Source organism: Eumetopias jubatus, unplaced genomic scaffold, assembly GCF_037043125.1.
Source record: "Eumetopias jubatus isolate StellerSeaLion01/CBP00866 unplaced genomic scaffold, mEumJub1_p1.0 scaffold_14, whole genome shotgun sequence".
In the NCBI taxonomy this organism is placed as follows: Eukaryota; Metazoa; Chordata; class Mammalia; order Carnivora; family Otariidae; genus Eumetopias; species Eumetopias jubatus.
The window spans coordinates 91,181,065-91,207,165 of NW_028274820.1; the positions used below are offsets into that span (position 1 = coordinate 91,181,065).

General features: G+C 36.4%; 1 protein-coding gene across 1 annotated transcript in view; it reads right to left on the minus strand.

The window, feature by feature from the left end:
* The window catches only part of MTPN (myotrophin), a 56,002-nt gene extending 30,590 nt beyond the window's left edge, over positions 1-25,412 (minus strand). The window contains exon 1 of the mRNA XM_028106468.2: positions 25,082-25,412. Within this exon, the coding sequence (XP_027962269.1) occupies positions 25,082-25,153 (72 nt within the window). The 5' untranslated portion in view covers positions 25,154-25,412. The remainder of the gene's footprint in view (positions 1-25,081) is intronic.
* Positions 25,413-26,101: the final 689 nt, after the last annotated feature.

The window sequence follows — 26,101 nt, forward strand, 5'->3', positions numbered from 1 at the left end:
AATAATAATTTGGGATTGCTGATTATGACAGCATGTTATAAAATGCTATATTAAGATGTAATAGTATTCACTAAGGTGATTTGGAGAGTATGGGTGAATGCAGCACTATGGATTTCTCATAGGAATTTCCTCCTGGAAATCCAGGAAGTGTTAATTTGGAAAGTACCTACACCACACGGCATAGTTGTGAGGCTTCAATGAAATAATGTAAGGTGCCTGGCACATAGTGAGCGCTCAATAATGCCAACAACTTTTATTAACAGAGCCCTCAATGGTTTTCATTTGACTAATTTTCTACGCAATTTCTCCAAATTCAACAACTAAATGTCAATCACGTACATCAATGTTCCTAAAAGGTAAGACTGATCATGCTACTCCTTCACTCAAAAAAACTTTAACTGCTCCCTTTGGTCAAACAGAAAATCCTCATCATGACACTCAAGTCCTCTTCACTTCAACACCAACCTGCCATTCTGGCTGCCTTACCTCATACTACACTGTTCGCAAAACATCAGGGCTTTCCCGCTTCCGGGAAACTTCATGTTATTGCCTTTTCTTTTCATGGTTACCCCACTTCCTTTCATGTCCTAATCTGCTGAAATTCCACTTACTCTTTGAGACCTATTTTCTCTCATAAAATTTTTACCTGATACTCTTTTTTACCCCCTTGATACTCTTGATATATATAATTCCCTCCTTTTAATCGTCATAGTTCTTAGTTTACGTCTACTACACTTTACCTTTTTTCAATCGGGTATTTATGTACTTCAATAAAAACTCCATTAAAAAAAGGAGAGTAACTTACTTATAAATACTGCCTATGATGTCTATGGGTGACTTGTCCCAATAGTCCAATTTAATGAATTAGTGCAGTCATTTATAGCATCTTTGTCACACTATGGAACCTGCTGCTTACCATAACAACTATCACTCCACAAAGAGGTAGTTTAAAAATATCATTAGTGTGCCTGAAAGTCAGTCTCGGTGTTAGAAAGGACTCTGAATGTCATCCAACCCATCCCCTTACTCTCTGTTTGAATCCTTGCTTGTGTATGCTCAACCTACAACTGAACCTCTCTAATGAAAAGCAACTCAAGATCTTACTGATCAGCTCATTCTACTTTACAGTTGTGGTTCTACCCACTGGGGACACATGGAACAAGCAGTCCCTATTTTCATGTTAGATTAGCAATTATGTTTAGCAGCCACATCACATTATAACTAAAATGAAATCTTTTTGTATGATTTGCTGTTACCCTGAACTTCAGTTACTCATTTTCTGAGTATAAACGTAGGGCCATTACATTAATTGCTATTAAATGTCAACTTATAATGGTCATTTTATTTTTCTAGGCTGCCAAGTTTCTTCTAGATTCTAATTAAAAGGAATTTGTTAGTTCTGATCCCCAAACTCCCTCTAGTTGTACCTCACCTATCTTCATTATGGTGACCTAAGACATTTATCAGAAAATGAGAAAAGATGAGGAATGAGCTCCACCAGTACCCAGGAAACTCCTTTAGCTCACTACATAAAGAAATAGAGTATTTGGGTACTACCATTCAAACGGTCTTGAATCTAGTTCATTACATTCTTATCCCACCATCCTTTACCATCATTCCCTGAAGCATAACATTAAAACATAAAAAATTCAGTGAAATGACTGAGATTTCCTTTATCTAATAGTAGTCTAGGAACTGCAAAAAAAGGGAAATTAGCATAGCAGGATTTATTTCTAATTGATCCCTTCATAAGTGTTACGAACAACCCCACGGCCACCACAAATACATTTAAAAAGTAACACATTCATTAAATAAGATTTGGAAAAGAGATCTTTCTTCTAGTGAGTCCTGCCATCCAAAACACAACCATTATTACTACCTTGCTGTCCTTCTGTTTAATTTTTTTCTATGAAAGTAAATCACACTAATTATTTAACCTTGAGGTAAATTATTTTGGTACCATTCTTTTTTTTTTTTTTTTAAGATTTTTATTTATTTATTGAGAGAGAGAGAGAGAGAGAGCATGGTAGAGAGCATGAGAGGGAGGAAGGTCAGAGGGAAAAGCAGACTCCCTGCTGAGCAGGGAGCCCGATGTGGGACTCAGTCCTGGGACTCCAGGATCATGACCTGAGCCGAAGGCAGTCGCTTAACCAACTGAGCCACCCACGCACCCTTGGTACCATTCTTGAAATCTACATACTATTCTGTCAAGTAGATGTGCCATAGTTCACCTAAATATTCTAATTCTAGACATGTAGATTAATAGCAAACAACCTGTACCATTAAAGTTCTTTTTTTTTTTTAAGATTTTATTTTATCTTGACAGAGAGAGACACAGTGAGAGAAGAAACACAAGCAGGGAGAGTGGGAGAGAGAAGCAGGCTCTCCGTGGAGCAGGGAGCCCGATGCGGGGCTTGATCCCAGGACCCTGGGATCATGACCTGAGCCGAAGGCAGAAGGCAGATGCTTAACAACTGAGCCACCCAGGCACCCCTAAAGTTATTTTATAGAACATAACCATATCATATATTTCATCGATTCCAAAGTACGCATTTTCCTGTATTTTAACATCTCTGAAATCGGGTCACAGGAAAAAAGAAAGTTGGAGAACATAAAATGGCAAAATTCACTGAAAGTAAGACCTGCTCATATTATTCTCATGGAAAATGGGTGAGTATGCCATCAATTCTAGTTCAGAAACTAAATAGAGTATTTCATATTTTAACAATAAAGATATTAAATAAATTAAAGCCAGCAGGAACACATTAAGTCCTAATGCTAATGCTAAATGCTCAGAAGTTCTCACTTCATCTAAATTGCGTCCACAAACTAAAACGGAAAGCAAACTGTCCTCCAGTATAAGTGATACATTCTCAGGGACACATTCCTGATATGCCTGCCTCAACTTCTGTGAAAACAAACAGAAAAAGACAACTCAAAAAAGCTCAGACTGGGGGCGCCTGCGTGGCTCAGTCGGTTAAGCATCTGAATCTTGATTTTGGTGCAGGTCATGATCTCAGGGTTTTGAGATCAAGCCCCATGTCAGGCTCCACTCTGGGTATGTTTGCATACCCTCAATCTGGACAGCTTTCCCCTCTAAAGAGTAAGTCACAGAAGAAAAACAATATGGGAGTGTATGAAAACTACAAAAAAAACTTTAACAAAGGAAAAGAAAAATCATACTGAAAACTCAAGAAACTTAATTTTAGAAAGCATTCACAGAGTGATCAAGATGGAATCCAAAAGATATGGTTTCTATGAAAAAAGTATCTTAAGAGGAAAACAAGCAAATGCAAAGCAAACAAACTGAGATCCAGGCTGATGGGAATAGGAAACTGGGTGAGAAAGTGAAATACGGCAGGAGAATTAAAACTGCAATTGCAAGATTAAAATCTGCACCAAAGTCAGCAGAGCTGGGTAACACTACCAACTCTAAATTAAGAAAACTTAATTAAATAAAGAATTGTCAATAAGCTTAAGAAATTCTCCCAGAATACTGAGTGATAAACAAATAAAAATGATATAATGACAGTAAAGCTAAGATTTATAAATAATACATTGTCAAAACAAGGGGAACTGAAAGTTATAAAAGTACTTTTTGAGTTCAAGAAAGACCTGAATCTGCAGATCGTAAAACTCATTTACAAAATTCAATAGAACCGCCCCCCGACCGGCACCCATTAGTATGGTTTTGCAATTTCTGTTTTACAAGGATAAAAATAAAAACAAGTAAGTAAAAAATATGTTAACTCTAAAGAAAATTAAATTAGCCTGGTCTCTTTCTACAACACTGAATTCCAGAGGACAAGAGAAAGAGACTATCTGTAGTCGTGCTATCCTCTGAGGAGAGTTACTGACACTGACACTAACGGGAGATGTATGAGGTGTCCTTTAAATATGCCGGAGGTAGGCAGAAGGTCTACAGGATCTCTGACCTGCAGCTGAGGGAGAATAAATTATGACTCATCCACTCCACACAAGCAAATCAACATTCACGTGTAAAGGCAAAGGCAGTCTTGGGTATCAGCAAATCAGAAAATACTCCAATGATGCTCCCACGAGGGAAGGAGGAGGAGTGAGCAGTACCTTAGGACTTCTAGTGCAGTAAATTCTCCGACATTTAGTCTCAGCATCCCAAAGTGATTTTTGTTTGTAATGGTTGGGTATTTATCAAAGCAGAAAACCTTTTAAATACTTATTAATTCATTTAGAAATAACAAAAAGAAACACATTGCATGTTAACATAAATGAGATTTTTAAAAATAAATAGCTATAGTCCTCTTCCCCTCTCCCCCAAAAGGTGAAGGGTGACACTGCATTACATTTTTTTTGGGGGGGGGCAGTTCTTTTTAATGTCTGCTTTAGTCGAGGACAGCTGACTTCTCATATCTGCTGTCACATTCAATTCGTTTTGACCAAAATATATGAAGAAAATTTGGCCTCCCACAGATATGTAGTTGAACAAGTAAAAAATTTAACTTTTTTTTTTAAAGATTTTATTTGAGGAAGAAAGAGAAAGAAAACAAGCAGGGAGAGGGACAACGAGAGAGGGAAAGGCAGGCTCCCCGCTGAGCAAGGAGCCCAATAGAGGGCCTCAATCCCAGGACCCTGAGATCATGAACTGAGCTGAAGGAGCTGAAGGCAGAAGTTAACCATCTGAGCCACCCAGGTGCCCAAAATTTAACGTTTTTAACAGCCTTTTCAGTTAATTATGGATTTTGACACTACATTAAAACTCAACAAGTGGTAGTTTGTTAAAGATTACTTACAATGTGGCATTTGTCACTGCATCAATGAACTTAATACTCTGTTACATTAAAACCCATCAGTCTATTTACACTTTGGCTCTTTTATAAATATGGATGATTTTGTAATGCATCGGTCATTTAGAAAGTATTGGGTTTACTGAGTTACACAGATCTTCCAAATGTTGACTCACTTCTTTTTCAGTATCAAAACAATCACATTCATTGGTAACACTTCCAATCTCATCAGTAAAGCCCTTAAGTACTGGCTCAAAATGGCAGATATAAATGTTCCAAAATTTGACTTTTTTCTTCAAGCTATTTTCCTTGAACTGACAGGCTCACGAACTTCATTTGCAAGAAATTATCTGCCAAAGAGCCAAGACTGAATAACCAAATTTATAATTTGCAGGGTTTGCTCCCTCAAAAAGGCAGCTAGTTCAGGTTGCCGCTCCAACTGTGAAAGTGCTTTATGAATACTTCCCATTTCTTCACAAAGAGTATGAAAGAAGTGTACACCATAATCAAGATTTAATGAAAGTGAATGTTTAGCGTTTCATCAAGGGCACTCTGAAGGGAAACTGGCATATATTTAATTGTGCCCGTGTGGGGTAAGGTTCACAATTATGAGCAGCCATATAGTTTGGCGCTGCTGCCTTGATTGACACAGTGGCTTTACTTAACTCTGCTTTTGCGCCATCAGTAGAAGTGTCATCATAGTGAAGAGAGCAAAGGAAGTCTTAATATTATTATGAAAATAGTTCTGACCTCATGGATATCTTGAAGAGGTCCCTGGGGCCCCCAGACATCTATGAGATCTACAGTACTTTGAGAACTATTGCTTTAGTGAAATAGAAGAAATGAATTCAAAATTACAACACAAGAATGGGGAGTTTGGGCATCATAAAGCCTTTACTTAAACAAATATGGTTAAAAACTAGATAATACAGATGTCAAAAAGAAGTCTTGAGAGAGAAGACATAGATTTTTAACAAGCACATACAATCACACATTTACATAAAACAGAAAGTAGGTGAGAAAATACAAATTGACTGGGTTCTATCTTATTTGGGCCTTATTAAGGGACACAATCCCAACTAAATACTGTACACGGGAGACTTTAAAATAAATGATGGCATATCCTCCATGAAATACTATGCAGAATCATTTAAGATGAAAATAACATAGCTCTTGAATGCTTACCATGTGGCCAGGCACTGTTACAAGTATTTTCCAGGTATTAATTCACTTAATTATCACAAAAGCTTTAGGAAATTAAATTAGTACTACTATTCCCTTACAAGGAAACTGAGGCACAATGAAGATGACTTGCCCAAATTCTGTACTGCTGACATGGGGAGATGACCATGCTGTTGAGTGAACAAAGCAGGAATGATCCCACTTACTTCAAAACTTAGAAGACTATGTTTATCTATAGTCATATAAAATTTCAAGGAATATATACAATAAATTGATTAGTTGTCATCTTTAGAGACCAGGACTATGAGAACACTCTCACTTTCTGAATTTCAATAACATATTTTTTAAAAATGAAAAATCCATTAAAAATTAAAATATCCATTACTTTTATAATCAAAGCAACACACATATTTTTGTTTTGAAAACTAAAACAAACTAAAGGCTACTGCTTAGCAAAATTTAGACTCCTTTTTTTTCTGATGAAATTTAAGTTCTGGTAGAACTAAAAAAATGAATACCTTTCAAGTCATGGAAGAAAAGGAAGCCGATAAAATAAATGCCTATGGCTAAAAAAAAAAAAAAGGCAAAATGAAAGTAAGTTTAAACAAAATAAATTCAAAGTCTAAAAAGAAAATTTAAATTAATCAGTTATGTCAACAAATGTGAATAGGTTTAACTATCAAATTTAAAGATAAAGAATGAATCTTGGATTTTGTTAAATAACATTGGCAAAAAGAAAAGTAAATAAAAATCCAATAAGACACACCTAAAAACAAAATAATGTGAGAAAATGTGAAAAAATATAACCGAATGGGCAAAAATATATCAGGTACATATATCTAAAAAAATTAATGAGTAACATTAATATACGACAAAGTTGAATTCAAGGCAAAGAAAAGTATATGTGAAAAAGATGTTCATTTTATATTTAAAAAAATGTGTATGTTAGTCATGAATCTACCAAAGAATATCAAGAAAACAACTGACAAAAACAGCACCGTGGTGAGAGACTATCATAATAATCTCAGTCTTCGGCAGGTGAGAGTACAGCAGGCATGATTAATAATCAAAAAGACTGACTATATATCGAATTTTGTACCTTATGGAAACTACACCTTTAACTTCCATGATTAACAAAACTTGATTGTAACAGACCAAAGAAAACCTCAATACATCCTGAAGTTGAAAACCTTATAGCACCTATTCTCGAACCCCAATGCAATAAAACACCAAAAAAACACCAAAGGAGGAAACAACAAACACACAAAACACCCAAAATTACACACATAAACACACACACACAATGAAACCAATAGTAAATGTCCTAAATTACTGATGAAGCAAAGAAGAGCTCAATACTGGAAAATTAATATTTTGAAAATAAAGGTAAAAATATTAAATTATTATGTTAAAGGTAAGAATATTACTTATGGATAGACCCCAAACTGTGGAAAACCACAGCTTTGTGAGAGTGTTAATATAAAGTTACATGGCTTTTTAAAATCTGTCCACTATTTTATTTCACATTAGACTTTGAAAACATTTATTATTTTGCCTAGATCTTGCAACAACAAAAATTTTAAGTATACTAATTCTGGTAACTTTCCATATTAGCTAAAAGGTAATGACAATTTTTACAAATTTAAAAATCCATAAAAAAAACTGTAGAGAAACATCATCCAATCCATCTTGCTTCCAAAGATAATTAACCTCAGAATGTCTGACTTCAAATTCAAAGATCTATTTTTCCAGTTTTGTAAAAATCAGTAATAAGAGTTCATTTAAGAGTTTTCAATGAAAAAAGAAAGGTTTTTTTTTTCAAAGAAAAAAACCCCAGTATTTATATGTATACACACACACACACACACACACACACACACACACAGAGTCCACTATTTCCTTTAGAATAATTATTCACAAGCCTGTTCAAAATATATCCTTATAAAAATGAGTATTCGGAATGAAAACAAGAATTAACAGCATACAGCACTTTTAGGACTAACTGCAGAACATCTCCAAGCCTTATTTTAAAAAAATAAGTCTTAAAATTTTGAGTCAAAGTCTAGGAGCCAAAGTAGGTGCCGAATTCACCTTTCATTTTAAGCAAAACCAGCAAATGAATACCTGGCTTTGGTGGTATTGTTTAATAAATCATTGTTTCCTCTTAAATAACAAATTATAAAAGAAATAATGAGCAATGTTCTCTATCAAAGGTAAAGAAGTCTTATAATGATTTAAATTAATAATTTTTTACATGACTGACTCAAAGTGGCCTGGCATCTATTTTTTTTTTTTTTTTTTGATCTCATCTTTTGTATTACACTTTAGGAACTCGTTAAAAGCACTGAAGAACCCTAATGCACTGGGTGACAAGAGTTAAATCCCAAGACAATATTATAGTTCCCCTTACCCTGATTCAGATCCTTTTTCTGCCAGTTTGCTAATGCCAACATGAAGGGGAACTGGTTCACCTGGTTTCTGTCTCTGTTAACATTTTATTTCCTGTTCAGATTTTTTTTTTAAATTTATTTATTTTTGAGAGAGTGAGAATGAGAGAGAGAGAGAGTACATGAGAGGGGGGAGGGCTAGAGGGAGAAGCAGGCTCCTCGCTGAGCAGGGAGCCCGATGCAGGACTCGATCCCGGGACTCCAGGATCATGACCTGAGCCGAAGCCAGACGCTTAACCGACTGAGCCACCCAGGCGCCCTCCTGTTCAGATTTTGGATGCTCTTCTTTTCCTGCCATTTAGACTCAAATCTTGCCAGTGACTTTCAGCTCAAGCTGATACTCCTTAATCTGGTCTTGATTTCACCTTCTGGATAGAGAATAACTACAAGCTCTTTCTATATAAACTCTTACCATCATATGTACAGCTCTAGATCTTTTATAAGACTTTCAAGTTTTAGAGATTTTTTTCATTCACTGGCCATTTATTCAACAAATATTTATAAGCTCCCACGAAGAGCTAGACATTATTCTACATGGTAGAAACGTACGGAAGTGAACAAAAAGACACAAGTTCATCAGGTCAAGTAACAGCTGTAATTCGCACAGCATGAGCTGGACTACGGTCACTGTGGTTCTAAAAGTTTCTCTCTTGACAACAAGTTTGTGTTAAGTCGTAAAAAAAAAAAAAAAAATTGAAACTCATTTCTCTACCCCCTCAGTCTTTCAGAAAAATACTCCTGTTCATGTAATGGAATGAGAGTGGTTTATGGAATCAAACATCTAGAGACAAATCTTGGCTCTGCCATTTACTGGCTTGGTTAACCTGGGCACATTACTTAAATTTCTTCAATTCTCAGTAACCTTACCTGTAAAAACAATCTTTCATGGTGTCTTTTTTACACCAAATGTTTATGAGAATTAAATGAGAAAATGTAGACAAAGCATTCCACAAATAATCTAATATTACATGGTGGCTATTAGAATATCATTATGTTTATTTGTAACACAGGACAAATATTAGGTCTTTGGTTTGCTTTACCTATATTCTAAGGATAATGTCATTTTAATCACTTACACGGTCCACAGAGTAATTTTTCTTCTGGTGGGCTGCTAGTACTACTGCACTGTTAAGTATAGCTTCTGGAAGCTTAAGGCAAATAAGGGACAAAAGGTAGGTACCATGGTGAATAAAAAAAAAAAATCATTTCAAGGGGCTTTGTATTATGAAGTGTTCTATCTCCATCATCCACAATCCAAATAGAGAGTAGGTCAGTTTACCTAGTCTAGTTCATTTTGTATTTCTATTTTTCTACATCTTCCTTTCACCAGATTTCCCCAGCTTTTCTCAATATTTGCCTTATCTACTCTCCTAAATGGTTTTAATATGGAATAAAACCATATTTACAAATATGTATACACTTTCGATAGTTTCAGATTTCCTGTCCTTTTAATGGCAAAATCTTTTTTTAAAAAAAGATTTTATTTATTTATTTGAGAGAGCGAGTGAGCAAGCACAAGCGGGGGGCAGGGGGGTAGAGGGACAGAGGGAGAGGGAGAAGCAGACCTCCTGCTGAGCAGGGAGCCCAAAGTGGGGCTTGAGCCCAGGACCCCGGGATCATGTCCTGAGCTGAAGGCAGATGCTTAACTGTCTGAGCCACCTAGGCACCCCAAAAGCAAAACCTTTTATATGCATCTCAAAAGTGTGGTTTGGGGGGGGATATTTACTAGATCCAGTACTTCCTGCAGGTTTCTACTACACATTAGGTTCATTTGAATAATAAACATTCAGACTGGGAAAGCATTCTTTATAATATTTCCAAATGAAATGGTTATTTGACTCTTGCAGAGAACTCTTTTTTAGGACTTTTTTCAGGTGAAAATACACAATTTGCTTCCTTTGATCTCCTACATGAACACCTACATGTTGCTGCAATCGAGTTCTACTGTACTGTCACAAGAAACCAGTGTCCTCAAAAGCTACTTAACAAAGAGTAGACTAAATCAGCATATGTGTGACTGTTTTGTAGCACAGCATGTAAGTTAATACTGGACACCTGTCAGGAGAATGCAGTAAAACTATTAAATTTAACAAATTCTATATAGTTGAGTCAATGTATTTAGTAATTCAGTTACAGCTAAGTATTACCTTCCCCACTCAGAGTTCAGAATTTCCTTAAGGCTGTGGTATATAGTATTTTGATAACGACAGAGCCTTTTGAGAACTGGATAAATGCTATGGCCTCTCCTTTCCTACAACTGTCCCTCTGTCCTCTCTCCCCTGCCCCTCGAGGTTACAAGTCCTTGCCTTAGGATACAATTTTGCCAAGAATTATATAATATTGCACTAGTGATATTAGTGGATAAAAAGTACCAGAGTTATAAATTACATAGCAGTGGATTCAAATGTATAATTTGCCACTGAGGAGCAAAGAAAACAAAAAAGATGATAATACAGGTAGATGGCACAAAAGAAAGGTAGAAAGTCAGGAATATTTAATCAACTTGCTCTTAATTCTACATATTTTCTACAAAGTTATCAGGAAAGGTCCATCACACCAAATGCATCAAACTTTCAATATTATAAATATGAACTCATTTCAAAGTAATGAACAGGAATAATACCCATAAGCATTCATTTAATGAGCACCTACTTAGTTAATCAATAATGATGCATCCACAGAAAACATTTTAAATTGTTTTGAAGAGTAATTTCTTATTACTAGTTAAAATCCTTCCTACACTGATCCTGACCAAAGTAATCACGTTCTAAAATCTACCAGGGTCAGTCAACCCCAGACATGTTCCCAACTGTGGGTTATTTTCACTGATAAAAATAACTACAAATGGTAGTAATTTTAACATATTTCAATGGTTAATGATGCCTGAAAATCTGGCAAAAAATTTTTTTGAAAAAAGAAATTGTTCACAGTAAAAAAACACATACCTTGTTTAAAAATGAGAACTACAAGATAAAACAAAATTCTGTGTTCTTAACATAGTTACGCAAATAACTATGTTTTTCTGTCTCCAGGATTCTAAACTTAGGACTACTCAAGGTTCTGGAAGTATATATTCAAATTATAGTTCATTTTCATTAATTTACTTACCAGTATCACACAGAACTAATGAATCAAAACATGAACTAGAAAAAATTTTAAGTGCAAACATAATGCATAACTGTTTATAAGTATTTTAAACTAATAAAAATGGTAAGCATCTACTTTTACTAACAAAAAAGTTTTTAAATGAAAGCCCATGAAAGTTAAGAGCTCAAATCTTACAGTATATTCCCTCATCTACACACTACACAGAACTTTTAACCTAAGTTTTTTTTTTCAAGATGACTACTTCTGTCACTTAAATGAATTTTATATAGCTGATTTACTTATTAAAAGCTCACTTTATTTTTCTTCTTTGGAAGGTTTTAAAGCAATCAGTCACACTTAGAAATTTTCAGATGGAAATAGTGAAGTATTAGAATTTTTACTGGTGGTAAAAATTAAAATTTCAATTTAACAGAATGCATGCATTTATATGAAGAAAGACTACCAAAATTAAAAAAATCCATTCAAAACATTATGGTAGTATCTCAATTTGGAAAACTACATATGATCAAAAATTAGCTTCATTTTCAGGAAACTAATTCATGGCTCCACAGCTGGAATTTATTCCTAAAATCTTATGTAGCCTGGGAAATGTCTTGTGTCTGGATCCAAAGGTTTACATTCCTAAAGTTTATATCTGTAAATAAACCCATGATAGGAGGGGAGAGGGAAAAGGGAAGGAAAGGAGGGGGCAAGACAGAAGACAAACAGAAGGGAAAGAGTAATTCAATCCCTACAATTTTAAATGTGATCTCTGCAGAAATCTATTCAGTGGGGAAGGGTGTGTATATATTAAGATTGTTTTTCTATCGCCATCATATAATAGTGACAACTTGAATATATTATATGCTTTACTCCTGACAGAACTGCTTGTTTCACTATTATCCAGTACTATCACAGAAAATAATCTAAAGGTAAGACGATTTAACCTCTTAAAATTCATGTTATTATTTTGCCTATAAGCATACAGACTAAAAAAAAACCAATCTTCAGAGTTAATCATTTTAGTCAGGATGTGTTATGCTCCTCATTTACGTTTCCGGATTTTGAATAAAATGTGGGGACCTCTATTTCCAATTTTGTGGAAACTTGTATTTCTATTTATCAGTTCAAACTTGTATGTTCTTCCCTATCTTTTGCTGGTTCAATCTCAATGCTTTACATATTATAATAATCTTCAATTTTTTCCACGTATGTATTTCATTTGTAGCTCTGAAAAATTTCAGTGCAAATGATGGAAAAGAATATTCTTTTGGAATGAGTCAGATCAAATCTTATCCTTCTACTTACTAGCTGTAGGATTTCAAGCAAGTTACTTAATTTTCATCTCTACCTAAAAAATAAGATAAAGCCTACCTGGGTAGACAGAGATTAAATTATATGCATATTTACATGCATACTAACTTATTCTGTAGGACCATACCTAACATAGAGTAAGCCCTCAAAGAGAAGGCATTCTGTTCCCATTAGCTTCCATTTCGAATTTGATGTTCTATAGCACTGATTCTCCTCTATACTGTAACCAAATATAACTTTTTCTTAGTTCTTATAGCAGTCTATTATTTCTACAGAAATTGTATGATTCCTTAACATATTTGTATGTTTGCTTTCTAAGTTTTATTCATGTCATGTTTTAAATAAGAAAATAATTTGTCCAGAACCCATGCAACTATCTTATTTATTGTTTGTCCTATACATCCTTTTAACTGAACCTACTAAAGAAAATGGATCATTAGAAATATTCATTATTGTATTCCTATGCTTACTGAATACAGTGGCTGGTATTATAGGCACTCAAATGATATCTGCTGAATGACTTATGAATGAACCAATGAAAACTGTAGTAACTAGACTTCTCTTTCACTCCCATAGTCTGGAAATCAAACAAGGTCTTAGGACTGGCATGGGAGCTGGAGAGAGAATTCTAGGAACGGTTTTGGTGAAGGATGACCTTTGACAGCCATAAAGATTTTGTAGAATTCCCTTTCAGTTTAATGATCTAAATTAGTTCTTGTTTTCATGTATACAAGTAATGATTCCTACTTTTCAGAATAATTCTAGGCCTCTTGCCTAAGGAGCAAATTTACTATAGAGACTTTTTTTTTTTTTAAGATTTTATTTATTTATTTGACAGAGAGAGAGAGCGCACAAGCAGCAGGAGTGGCAGAGGGAGAGGGAGAAGCAGGCTCCTCGCTGAGCAGGGAGCCAATGTAGGGCTCGATCCCAGGACCCTGGGATCATGACCTGAGCCAAAGGCAGATGCTTAAATAACTATGCCACCCAGGCGCCCCAAGACTCTGCTTTTCTTTTAAAGAATTTCATTCAACCTCTTTCTTTCTCATCCCCTTATCTACACGTAGCTTTTCCAGGTCTGAAGACTTCAGTATCTTTAAACCAGAAAAATATCTGAATCATATTTTTGGAAATGTTGAGCCCCCAAATAAGTCTTCTATTTGATCATACATGTTCATTATTTTAGATCTCAAAATCTCAAGGAGAAAGAAATAAAATTTAGTTTATCAGACAAGCCAGCTTTTGTAACTTCAGTGTTATACAGGGATGAGCAAACTCTGACCCATGGGCCAAATCCAGCTTTCTGCCTGTTTTTGTAAATAAAGTTTTATTGGAACACAGACATGCTTATTTGCTTATATATCATCTATGGCTGTTTTTGCGTAACTGCAGAGATGAAGAGCTCTGATAGAGACTGTATGGCTCACAAAGCCTAAGAGAGCCCTGGCCTAAGACTCCTCTTAGGAATGGATCCACATAAAAATACCACAAATAGCAAACATTCACTAAGCAGTTACAATGTGTTGGGTACTGTTTTGTTGAATTTTACATTCACTGTCTCTTTTAAAAATTAGATAGAACATCTGAATTGGTTATTATCACAACCCCTCTTTCCAGATGAGAACGCTGAGGTTGATAAATTAAATAACTTAGTCAAGATTAATAAGTAGTAGGGTTGGGATCAAACCCTGGTCTGTTGGAATCCAAAGTGAAAGTATAATTACTCTGCTAAAGAGGGCTTTAAAATAACAAATAATAAAGGTGTTTTCCAAGGACTTAGTTTGCAGCTAGACAGCTTTCAATTTTATTGGTTTGATGGTCCATGCGCTTTTACATTGTTTTATGTGGTATTAAGTATGGATTTTAATATTTGTTCATTAATGCCAATGAAAAAGCAATGATGATTCATTCTTATTCTTCACAAGAAAACAAGCATAAAAACTACCTTTACTTTTATTGAGACTATATGGTTTTAAAAATTCTCTACTGAACTTCTAAAGTGATGGCCACCTTTACAAGTAAAAGCTGGTATTATATCTAAACAACTGTTGTCATTGTTATTGTATTCCACAACTACTGTAATAGTGTGAAAAAGCTGGACAAAGTTTACTGAGTTTAAAAGAAAGACTTTGAAACCTTAAGAGCTATTTTCAAGAGAGGAAATATGAAGGAACATCATTTACACTAAGAATATCTGTTACAAAGAGGAATATAGCAAAACAACTTTGGAAACAACAAAGGAAGGGTTAGTTCCTAGAATACCAATTCAACCCAAACTAATAAAGCAGGTAAGAGACAATGTGATAAATGCTGGAAATACAAGATAATTTCTATCTTCAAAAAGTCACAGCACAAGAAGGGGGGATAAGCGAGTAAAAATTAATATGGGGTTCTTAATTACAAGCAGCAGAAACCAATTCATATGAGGAACAGAAATTAAACATATTCAAAGTATCTCTCAGAATTACTGGGAAGGTTGAAGAACAAAGCTCAGTAAATGTGCAGACATGAAGGAGGCTTCAAAACAAGAAATAAAACCAAAATCTGTCACAAGAAGCACCTGGGCGCAGAAGATGCCACAATGGGCATACTACCACTTCTCTTTTTGGAAACTGCATATTTTATTGCTGCAGCCATATCCTTTACAGTGCCTGCGTCTTTTTATCAGCTCCAGAAAAAAGCATCCAATTAGGGTTATGAATTTTGGGCCCATTTCCTACATGCAGACAGGAAAAACAATTTATTTGTCCTTTTTGGCTTTTGTTGTGGTAGGCCTTGCATTTCACCAAGATTCATACTATATAAGAGGGAACTCCTCAAACACAGGAAGGGCCTTCAAATTCTGGGAAGCCCCACCCCCCAAGAGATAAAAGCCCCGCTATAAACACTGTATCTTAAATCAAGATGTGAAATATTTGCAGGGAGGTAATCTCTGAGTTCTCAAGTTTGAGAGGTACTATTCAAATATCTAAATGGTAACAAATGATCCACTCCTACACAGGCACCTTTGTTTTTTTTCAACCAGTCATTAACACAAAACTCTTTTTGAATATTCAAAACTTAAAGACAAGAGCAAGACTTCCATAGAACAAGATTTGAGTTTCTTAAACCACTGTTTCTCTAATTCAAGTCCAGGGACTTGTCAGTCAAATCAGGGGCCCATAGCTCTCCAGTTAAAGAAACTGCACTACAGCATAAACATAGTAAAAAAGTTCTATGTTAGATACCACGGTGGCATAAATGAAGAGTTAACTGCACGAACAGGGAATGCTATGCAGAACAAGAACTTTAAAAATAAGCAGAAATTTACTACGTAGATAGGGAGGGGCAAAAAAGAATATTCCAACAGAGGTAGTAACTAGTATAAAGTACAAAGTACTTTATTATAAAATACCATAGTTTGGTGGTGGGGGGAAAAAAGCACCTGTTCTGGTTCCAGAAAACTGCATTAAAGTCCTAATCCTTATTAGCAGTATGATCTGGGTCAAGCCCATTAACAACTAATTTTTCCTCATCTACAAAATAAGGCAGGTGGACTGGGTGATATTTAAGTAGTTTTGCTTCTAAACAAATTTATGGTTATTATTATGAGTAACAATGGCTAACATTTCTTGGCTAACATTCATCACAGGCCAGGGAAAATGGGACAGAGCTGACATGTATCAAGTAGGTATTATTAATAGCCTCATTTTCCCCCAATTGAGGAAACCCAGGTTCTGAGTGGGGAACTAATTTGATCAACACAATCCAATCAGTTAGGAGAGCCAGAGCAAGAGGGTTTAAATCCAAAGCCATTAACCCTATGGCTAACCCAACAGTGAAATTCCAAATTCCCTAAGGAGACTGACATGGCTTCTATTATACTATGGGCAAAGTGCTTATTATCTACAACCCCCTTTCTCTGATATCTAAATTTTTCAGAAGGTCAAGAATTTAGACCTAAGTATCAAAATGTTTATTATTTTATATAGTCAAATGGAAATCTTTCCAAAATATATCCTACACATCTCTGGCTTTTTAAATAAGAAAAAAGTAGTTTTTTACTTTGAATTTTTCTTTCATCTAAATCTAAACTTTTCTCGAAGCTCAAGGTTACTTTCATACATATTAATTATTGTATGGGCCTCTAGAACTTTAAGATAACATAACTCTTTGCCCCTTCATTTTCTAAGGTAAGCTTATGTTTGTTTCTTCTTTCATTGCTTTTAATCACAGCTCCTCTCCACCCTTAGTAGTGTTCTGTGGACCAAAAAAAAAAAAAAAAAATTCAAGCTATCAGAACTATTAATACCATAAAGATACAGCTGCAGAAAAATTAATTCCTGTCTTACTTCTCATTACAAGGTGGCCTTTGTTATAGTACCTAGAGTAACTCTTTTAAAATTATCAATTCAGCTGTGATTTAATTACCTAAACACAACTTCACTGTTTCAATCAAATACTTTGATACAGAATATTCCCACACTGCACTATATTCTCTGATCCTAAGATACGTCATAAAGAATTAAAACCTAAAGCATTATGTTCTTCAGATTACATGATGCCAACATGCTAGAAAAAAATGTATAATGCTTATGGAGACATAAGGGTTAAATGTGAGGAAGTTCAAAAAATGTTCATATTTTCCCTGAGACAATAGAAAAAAGGGAAAAATCTTAAAGGAAACCTCCCGCAAAAATTCTAAAGAGAATATAAGAGAAAAATGGTTCTATGTCATGCTAAAATATATTATGAAGCTACAGTATTTAAAAACAATTTAGTATGGATAGAAACAGAGCAAGAAATCCAAACACAGAATTCTGCTTATGATGAAGATAATAGCTCAGATTAGTAAGAAGCATTACACAATAAATGGTATGGAAACAAACTATTAAAAAAAAAAACCAAACAACTTCAAAGTAAATAACAGAAGGATCAAATGCCTAAAATACCAAAAAAAAGAAAAAGTTTTAGAAGACCAAATTTATCTATAATCTTACAGAGAAGAAATCTGTCTCTGTAAATAGGAGACAATATCCAAGTCACAAAAGGGGAAAAGTGCTATATTTTACCACATAAAAAGTAAAGACTGTTATAGAGCAACAACAAAATAGATGGAAGTCAAGAGACAAACTGGAAAAAATCTACAAAAAGTATGAGAAAAAACGAACTTCCTTAATTTATAAAGGGCTCGTGCAAATCAGTAAAAAACAGACCAACTACCTAATAGAAAAATGAACAAAAGATATGAATAAGAAATTTGGAGGGAAGAACACAAATGCTAATAAGGTTCTGATGTTTGATTTCCTCATTAAAAAATGGAATCTGAAGCAACATATCATTTTTCACCTGAATTATTCAAATGGCAAAAACTAAAAAGTGTGATGATGCCCAGTGCTGCTGCTGTTGTGAGGGAATAATCAGTCCAATGTGCTTACTGATGTGTGCCTAAGTTTACAAAACTTCATCAGGAGGGTAATACAGATACAACCTCAAAAGCTGTCAAGGTATATACACAAAGGTAATCATGATAGCACTGTTTAATTACAAAATTAAGCTGGAAAAAATATTTATCATAGAATACTAGTTAAATAAATTACAGTATATTCATAAAACAGAATACTATGCCCCATTGGAAAAAAAGGGGGGGAGGAATGAATAAACTTCACTGTGGAACCTAAGATAAATTATTAAGGAATTTAAAAAAGCAAAGTGTAGAAGTATGTACAGATTGTTTTTAAGTGGGAAAATAGACAAGTAAGTGCATTTCCAGTGTTTCTTTGAAATTATGTGAAACTGTTAAGAATGGTTCACTTTGTTCACAGAGACCAGGGAAGGGATAGCTGCTGCATTTTTTAATCTGTTCCTGAATTAATTTCACTTTTTAAAGTTAACAGGAATTATCTAGATAACAGAATTATGGGGAAATTTTTGTGTTTTTTATGCTTTTCTGTCTTAAAAATACCTAATACAACCTATATTTTAAAGAAACCACCTGGGCAGGGGGGAATGGGCAATGGGACACTTAGTTTCAATTTATTTTATTCAATGCAGTGCTATCTTTTAAATAGTAAAAGCTTACATTATTTTTATAATCAAATCAGTTTTAATATATTACACTTTTAACTATCTGCACTAGTGTTAAGGATAATGTTTACAATTTCAAACCAAACACTATACATAGCCTATGAACATCAAAGTGAACACTAGCCTTCCAATATAAAAAAAGATCTTCTTTTACATTCAAAAAGAAGACTAACAGAGTAACAGACAGAAAAGTGTATCTATACTAAACTTTCTATATCTTCTGAAGGCACCTATATTTATTTATACAAGCTGAGATATCTGCTTTCTGACTGAGTCACCAGCCCTGATGCAGAAAGGGCAGAATACAGTGACAAATCTTTTTAAGAAAGAAACTGGTAATTTAAAAAAGGAATGGAAAAAAAGGGAAACTGCCTAAAATGAATAAATGAAAGACAGATTAAATTAGGACTGCTTTTAAATTGCCTATTTTATTAGGAAAGTGAAAAGCGATCCCAATAAGTCTTGCAATTTCTAAAGATTAGAGCTTATACTTTTCTCAGGGTCAAGAGATCCTATCCTTCCAAAGGGTGCACAGTTGTGCTTTTCAAACCTATCAGAGTGTCAAAGGCAGATGTAATTAGAATGGGGGCTGGAGAGGGAAAGGAAACCACAGAGAAAGGGAAGTTAGAGACCTGATGTATAGTATTTCACAGCAAGTGAAACAGAAGCACATGTAAACAAGAGTTCATAGATCAGACCTGCTGGAGATTATAAGGGACTATTTATCCATACAACTCACAAACGTTCACCTTTAGGAGAGTTGGATCCTCAAAATCTACCAAAATGTTCACCTCTAAGTAGTCTCAATGGATAATTACCATCCTGTTGATTATTTTTAAGACTTGCATAAAACAGTACCCCCTGAATTACATAGCATTCATGAGAAATGAAGGTCAATGGTATGCTGAAGTATACACCAAGGAGCTATGAAGTCAAGAGTTCAAATCTCAGCTTCACTACTCAAGAGCTTTATGACCTTAGGCAAGCTATTTAATCTTTGCTTCAGTCTCTTAATCTCTAAAATGGTGGTTTAACAACATTAACTATGCTCATGGATTGATGTGATAAGTAAATGAAATTATATTTATACATGGCATCACAGTGCTCAAACAAAATTTTAAGAACATACTTTCTGAAAAAAAAAGTGCTATAATTGAAACTACTCTGAATAGAAATCTCAATACTTTACTTTTGTTTCTTAAGGCAAACAGACACAATTTAACTTTTTCTGCACTGCATAAGGTCTTCAAATATATAAATTATAAGACTGCGTGACTAGAGGGGCACCTGGCTGGCTGAGTCGGTGGAGCATGCAACTCTTTGAATCAGGGTTGTGGGTTCAAGCCCCACATTTTTGGGTGTAGAGATTACTTAAAAAAAAAAAATCTTAAAAAAAAAAAGACTGTGTGACTATAAATACAAAAGTTTCCACAAGCTATCAAATAATCAGTCTCTACAGAGTACCTTGAGCAAAGAGAGCCTCTCTGAAGAGATTTAAAGTTTATAAGAGATGTTGTCTCTACGCTATTTCTATATTGTTACAGTTAAAAACTTTTAAAATTATAGCCATTTTTCTAAGTCTTTATTCATAATCAGAGATCACTTGTTGTGCCTCCTTCTTGCAAGCCCCTTTCTTTTTCTTAAGGTGCTGATGCTAAACTACTCTGAGCTAAGAAACCAGATAACCATTTCGAGGCAGACTGATACAGTGAAAAAAATATGGGCTGTAGATTCAGACAGCTCTATGTTTAAATCCCAGTTGTGCTACTTACTTTGTGACCTTGTTAAGTTGCTTAACTTCTCTAAGTTTCAATTTCCTCAATCTTAAAAATGGGAATACTATTAGCTAAAGGGTAAAAAACAAATGAAAACTTAGGTACAGATCTTGCAGAGTGTCTTCTAGGTACCTGGCAATATAAATCACTCTGTTACTGGTAATCTTCATTATATAGCCAGTGAAGTATATTGTAGCTAAGTCAAGAATAAAAAGAATTTCTTGGAACATGTGCTTTTAATGTATGGAATTCCTTGGCACTGTGCTGGAGATACAAAGATGAAAAAGAATATAGTATCTAAGCTCCAGAGGCTCAGAGCCTAATTAAAGACAGACATGTAAACAAAGTCACAGCAATTTGATAAGTGAAAGAGTAAAAGAAGCAGTGTACCATCTGAAGTCAAGTGTTTTTTTCTGGAAGGAGTGGTATTTAAGCTCAGAGAATAAACAGGAGCTCACCAGGTTGGGGGTTAGCAACTGAGGTGAGCAGACTTGGTCCAGGAGGATAAAAAGAGCACATGTAAAGATATGCAAGTAAGAAACAGCCTGGCACAGCCTGGAGCAGAGCGTTTGTGAGAGAGGAGAGTTTAGAAAGGCAGGCATGGGCCAGATCATAGTGGCCTAGTCTTCCAAACCAAGGAGTAGTTGGCCCTTTAAAAATTAATAATGGGGAAAAATTAATAATGGAGAATCACAAAATATTTTAAGGGCAGTGTAGGAGGGTGGCTGCAAAAGATAACATGCTCAGAATTCACAATACAGAGAGATGTGCAAGTTGACTAGGAAAGAGAGGAATACCATAGTCAAGGAAAATACCGTTCAGGCAGCAAAGACGCAGCAATTAACTGAAAGTAGTAGTGATGATAATGGAGAGTAAAGAATGGCTGAGAGAGAAGAGGGTAGTCTTGACAACACTCAGAAGTTGGGGAAAATCCCCCAATTTCCCATTTGGGCAAATAGGTGGGTCAAGAGGTTATTAGTCAAAATGGAGGCAACAAAAATGAAAATGTTTCTGAGAAGACAGTCTGGGCTCAATCTGGATTTTATGTGAACAAAGCCGTCTATTAGGAAGACTGGAGCCCAGGTGAAAGCAAAATTAACTCCAACGGAAGAAATGAACATAAAGGTAGAAATGGAAGATGAGACAAAGGTAATGTCATCCAGAAGTACACAGATTGAAGATGGGGCTATGAGTATCTATTATTACTGCCTCATGAAGATCTCACTCTCTGGCTTTCACTTGTTTTCCAACTAGACAAGCTGAATTTTATGTAAGTGAGATGTTACAGTTTTCATACTTCTTTAAAATCATGAAAATTTTCCCATACTAGTCTACTGGATGTAGATGCTTAAGCTTCCTGAGCATTGTGTCCAACTTCTTCACTATCGGGCTAGGCCTAGCAGAGTGCTTGGGACCTGAAAGGTGCCCAATAAAAATGAATGAACTAACCAAGTGTGGTCTTTAAATCAGTCAAGAAGCCCAACTGTCTCAGATACTGTTTTAATGTTACAGATGAACATTTAATATGGATTAACCTAAAATTTTCTTTATATGCTGCTTTTTCCATTTAGAAACATACATTTTTCAAAGATCTGGGGACTCAACTTATTTTTCAGAATTAAGAACTCACCTAAAACCAGTTAATTTATGCCTATCCTTATTTCAGATTTCTGTATAGAAGTCAAAAGCAGGTAGAAAAGTAAGATTATTGTTTTTTTTTTTAAGATTTTATTTGACAGAGAGAAAGCACAAGCAGGGGGAGTGGGAGAGGCAGAAGCAGGCTCCGGGAGCCTGATGCAGGGCTTGATCTCAGGACCCAGATATCATGACTTGAGCCAAAGGCAGACGCTTAACCGACTGAGCCACCCAGGTGCCCCAGATTATTTATTTTTTAAAATGTTAGTTTTAAAAAGAGAAAATACTAAAATACTTCATCTACCGGTCCATTCTTATATAATATAACAATGTGCAAGACCTTCATAGGAGTACCGAGGAGAGTATTTTAAAGACTCGCTGCTTAGAAGGAAAATTAGATGAGTCCAAACGTTCCTTTATGTACTTTGTTTACATACTTTTACTTAAATGCACATTACATAAACTCAGTATCATAATGAGTGTTCATAAATTGGTGGATGAAAAAGATGAGTCAGTGAGTAAGCAGGGAAGATGGCTGCTGAGCAGAAGAAACTATGTTATAAGCACTTGAGAGTGTGAATAGCACTATAAGGGAACTTAGTAAACACTGGAGTGCTGGTTTTTGGTTTTTTTGTGTATTTCTCACTAACAAAACAAAAGATATTTTAAGAGATTCAAGTTACTCAATAAAACTAAGGAAAAAGCTCATTGTTCATAGGATTGCATTACAGTCAAACTTTTCAGATAAACCAGTTCTTAATACTTCCTTCTGCTTTTCTTTGAATGTTTAGGCTCCCTCTCATGCATGTCTCTTTTGATGAGAATAGGCAGTAGGGTAGTAATAGGGAAAGAACAAATCAAATTGAACATAACAACATGATTTTAAAACTTAAAAATTAGGGAATGTCCTACTAGAATTTTGATATCATATGCTTTCACAATTACAGTTTATATTGGGAGAGACTGAATGGAGCAGTTAAAGGGCCTAAGTTTTGGAGTCAGCAGTTCAGTTCTGGCTTCATTATTTGTTCTCTCTGTAACTCTGGATTTTTGTTTTAAGTACTCTCCATCTCAGTACTCCTATCTGTAAAATGGGACGAATAAAAGGACTTCACAAGACTCACAAGGATGATATAAAATAACGTACCAGGAAGATACCCCATAAATGGTGGTGGTTTTTGTAGCTGTAAGCTCCATTAGTACTTACCAACTTTTCATATTTCAGGTATATCAAATAACCTAGGTCTGCCATAACAGAAAAACAAAAGCCCACTCACTTCCAGAGTACTGCAGTGTCCCACCACTGGGAAGTATACCATGGATTGAAGTGTTCCAGTAATTTCTTCCTTTCACTCTTTTTTTTTTTTAACTTTTTATTTATTTATTCATGAGATACAGAGAGAGAGGAGAGGCAGAGGGAGAAGCAGGCTCCCAAGGAGCAGGGAGCCCGATGCGGGACTCGATCCCAGGACCCTGGGATCATGACCTGAGCCGAAGGCAGACGCTTAACGACTGAGCCACCCAGGCGCCCTTCTTCCTTTCAATCTTAGATCGAAACATCCACTAAGTGAGGTTTCAGACTGCCACTAGCTGAGAAGGCAGCGAATGGTGTCCTATGTATCCATTGCAAATAACAACAAAACACATATTCTGCATGCAAAAAGTCTAAATCGTAATGGTATTACACAATCCTGCAAGTTTTAAGAAACTCTGCTTCTGCTTAGTTGCTTCCTAACATAGATCGCTGAAGCAAAAACAGCATGCCAGCAGTCATATCCTTTGAAGAACTAAAATTTAGATCCAGTTCTCACACTTTTAGAAGGTGAGCAAGATGCCCTCCACGGTTATGTCATAAGGTTATACTTTTGTTCTGGAAGATTTGTTTTTACACTACCATATTATAATCGCAGGTCAGTTCTCTCATAATTACAAAAGGCACAGTTTTAGGGTTGGGAGGCAGGTCAGCTTGGGATTTTAAGCTTACCATCCCACCGCAATGAAGATTCAACTTTGTATTTTGAGTTTAGGTTTGGGATTAGCTTTCTTCATCACGATTTTATCCCTAAACATATTGTGACTATACTGCATACTATTTATGACACGTTTGAGTATTTCAGATGGGATCAAGGATAAACATGCAATAACTAAAGTCAGCATGCTTGTTTGAAAACTATTCTGTTATCTTAAACACTGCCAGGTGCTGACTGACAACCTTACCACTTGAGGCAAATACTTACTTGTTGTAGTGTGGGAGAGGAAAAAGGCCACACCCAAAGTTAAGACTTCACAGTAAAGTGATACCGAGTTTCAAAATTTTGCTATTTTCGGTACTCTTTTTCACGGTCAACGAATACTTTAAATTCTCAAAAGGCTCAAAGTTCAAGAAAACGTTCCTCTGATTCTAATCACTTAGGTTACTTCATTCAGCAACCGGCAGGTCTAAGACGGAGAATTACCCCATTCAAAGAAAGATTCAAGTAACTCCGGCACAGAAGAGGGCCAAACTCAAATGACCAGTGCTCAGAAGTGACTCTAAAAGAGGGTTACCACTCCTCCCCTCCCCCAGGGAGCAGGCAGACAAGAAGAGCCTGACTGTATCACACCAACCAGTTACCTGACAGAACGCGGCCGTGTTATCCGGACCCTTCCTTCAGTTTAGACGCTCCTAGACCCCCTTCTCTCCTTGGTGCCGCCTCCATCCAGGCTGTCTCTCCTCCCCACCCCCCACCCCCGCCAGCCCAGCTCCCAGCAGCTTCCTCAGCCTCATCTGCATCCCACCTCCGTGCTCTCGCGCACTCCACTCGTCGCCGCTTACCTTGGCCACATAGTCTTTCACCTCATCCAAGTCTCCGTTTTTCAGGGCCCACATGAACTCCTTGTCGCACATCACTGCAGCGGGGCGGGCCGCTCGGCCGGGCAGAAGACGAGGAGGCGGTGGTAGCAGCAAGCGGATACCGCGGGGCGAGAGGGAGACAGGGCCGCGCGGAGCTGGAGAGGGGAAGAGAAGGCGGTGGAAGGCTGCCAGGCGGGCGAGGCAGTTGGCCGCGGCGACCGTTGGGGCGGGAGAAAGAAAGTTCTTTTGCGGCCACCGGGCCCAGCAGAGCAGGTTCCGCCTGGCCGAAGAGAAGCAAGAGCGTTTGCACTTCCGGTTCACTCCCAGTTAGGATCCTCCCCCAACTTCCTCTTCCTCTTCCCCTGGGCGGAACGCCCTGCTCGGGACCCCGCCCTCACGGACCGCGGCGGAGCGCTCCACGTGCGCAGGCGCAGTGGCTAGGCAGGCTGGAGAACGGGGTCCACGGGGAGTGGGCTGGGCTGAGAGGCCAGTGAAGCGAGTCCGCGGGCCGCAAGCGCCGGGGGTGGAGGCCCGGTTAAGCTATTTCAGATAATACCAGGATGTTTTTGCACGCCACACAGGTGGGAAAAACTTTTTTTAAAAAACACAACCTTGGAGGGCATCTTGCTCACCTTCTAAGTGTCCAGTAGGAATGGTCGATTTGAATTCCTTTCTCTTTTCGTTCCCTCCTTTCCTCTTTCTTTTACCTTTTTCCATCCCTCCCTCCCTCTTTCCTCCCTTTTTTGTTCCTTCCCTTTCTTCTTCCACTATCAGGCATCCCTTGGGCTCCTACTCCATGCTAGACTCTGCTGGCCACTGAGGATATAGTTAAAAAGATGGAATAAAATAATGCCTGCCGTCAAAGACCTCCTCGGTACTTAACCATGTGAATTCAGTGTAATAACTACGTACACTGTTTGGAGGGAAAGATGTCAGTGTGTGGTGGGGGAAATTTTTTACTCATCCCTCAGACGAGCAAATTATGTCCAGGACTAGAAATTC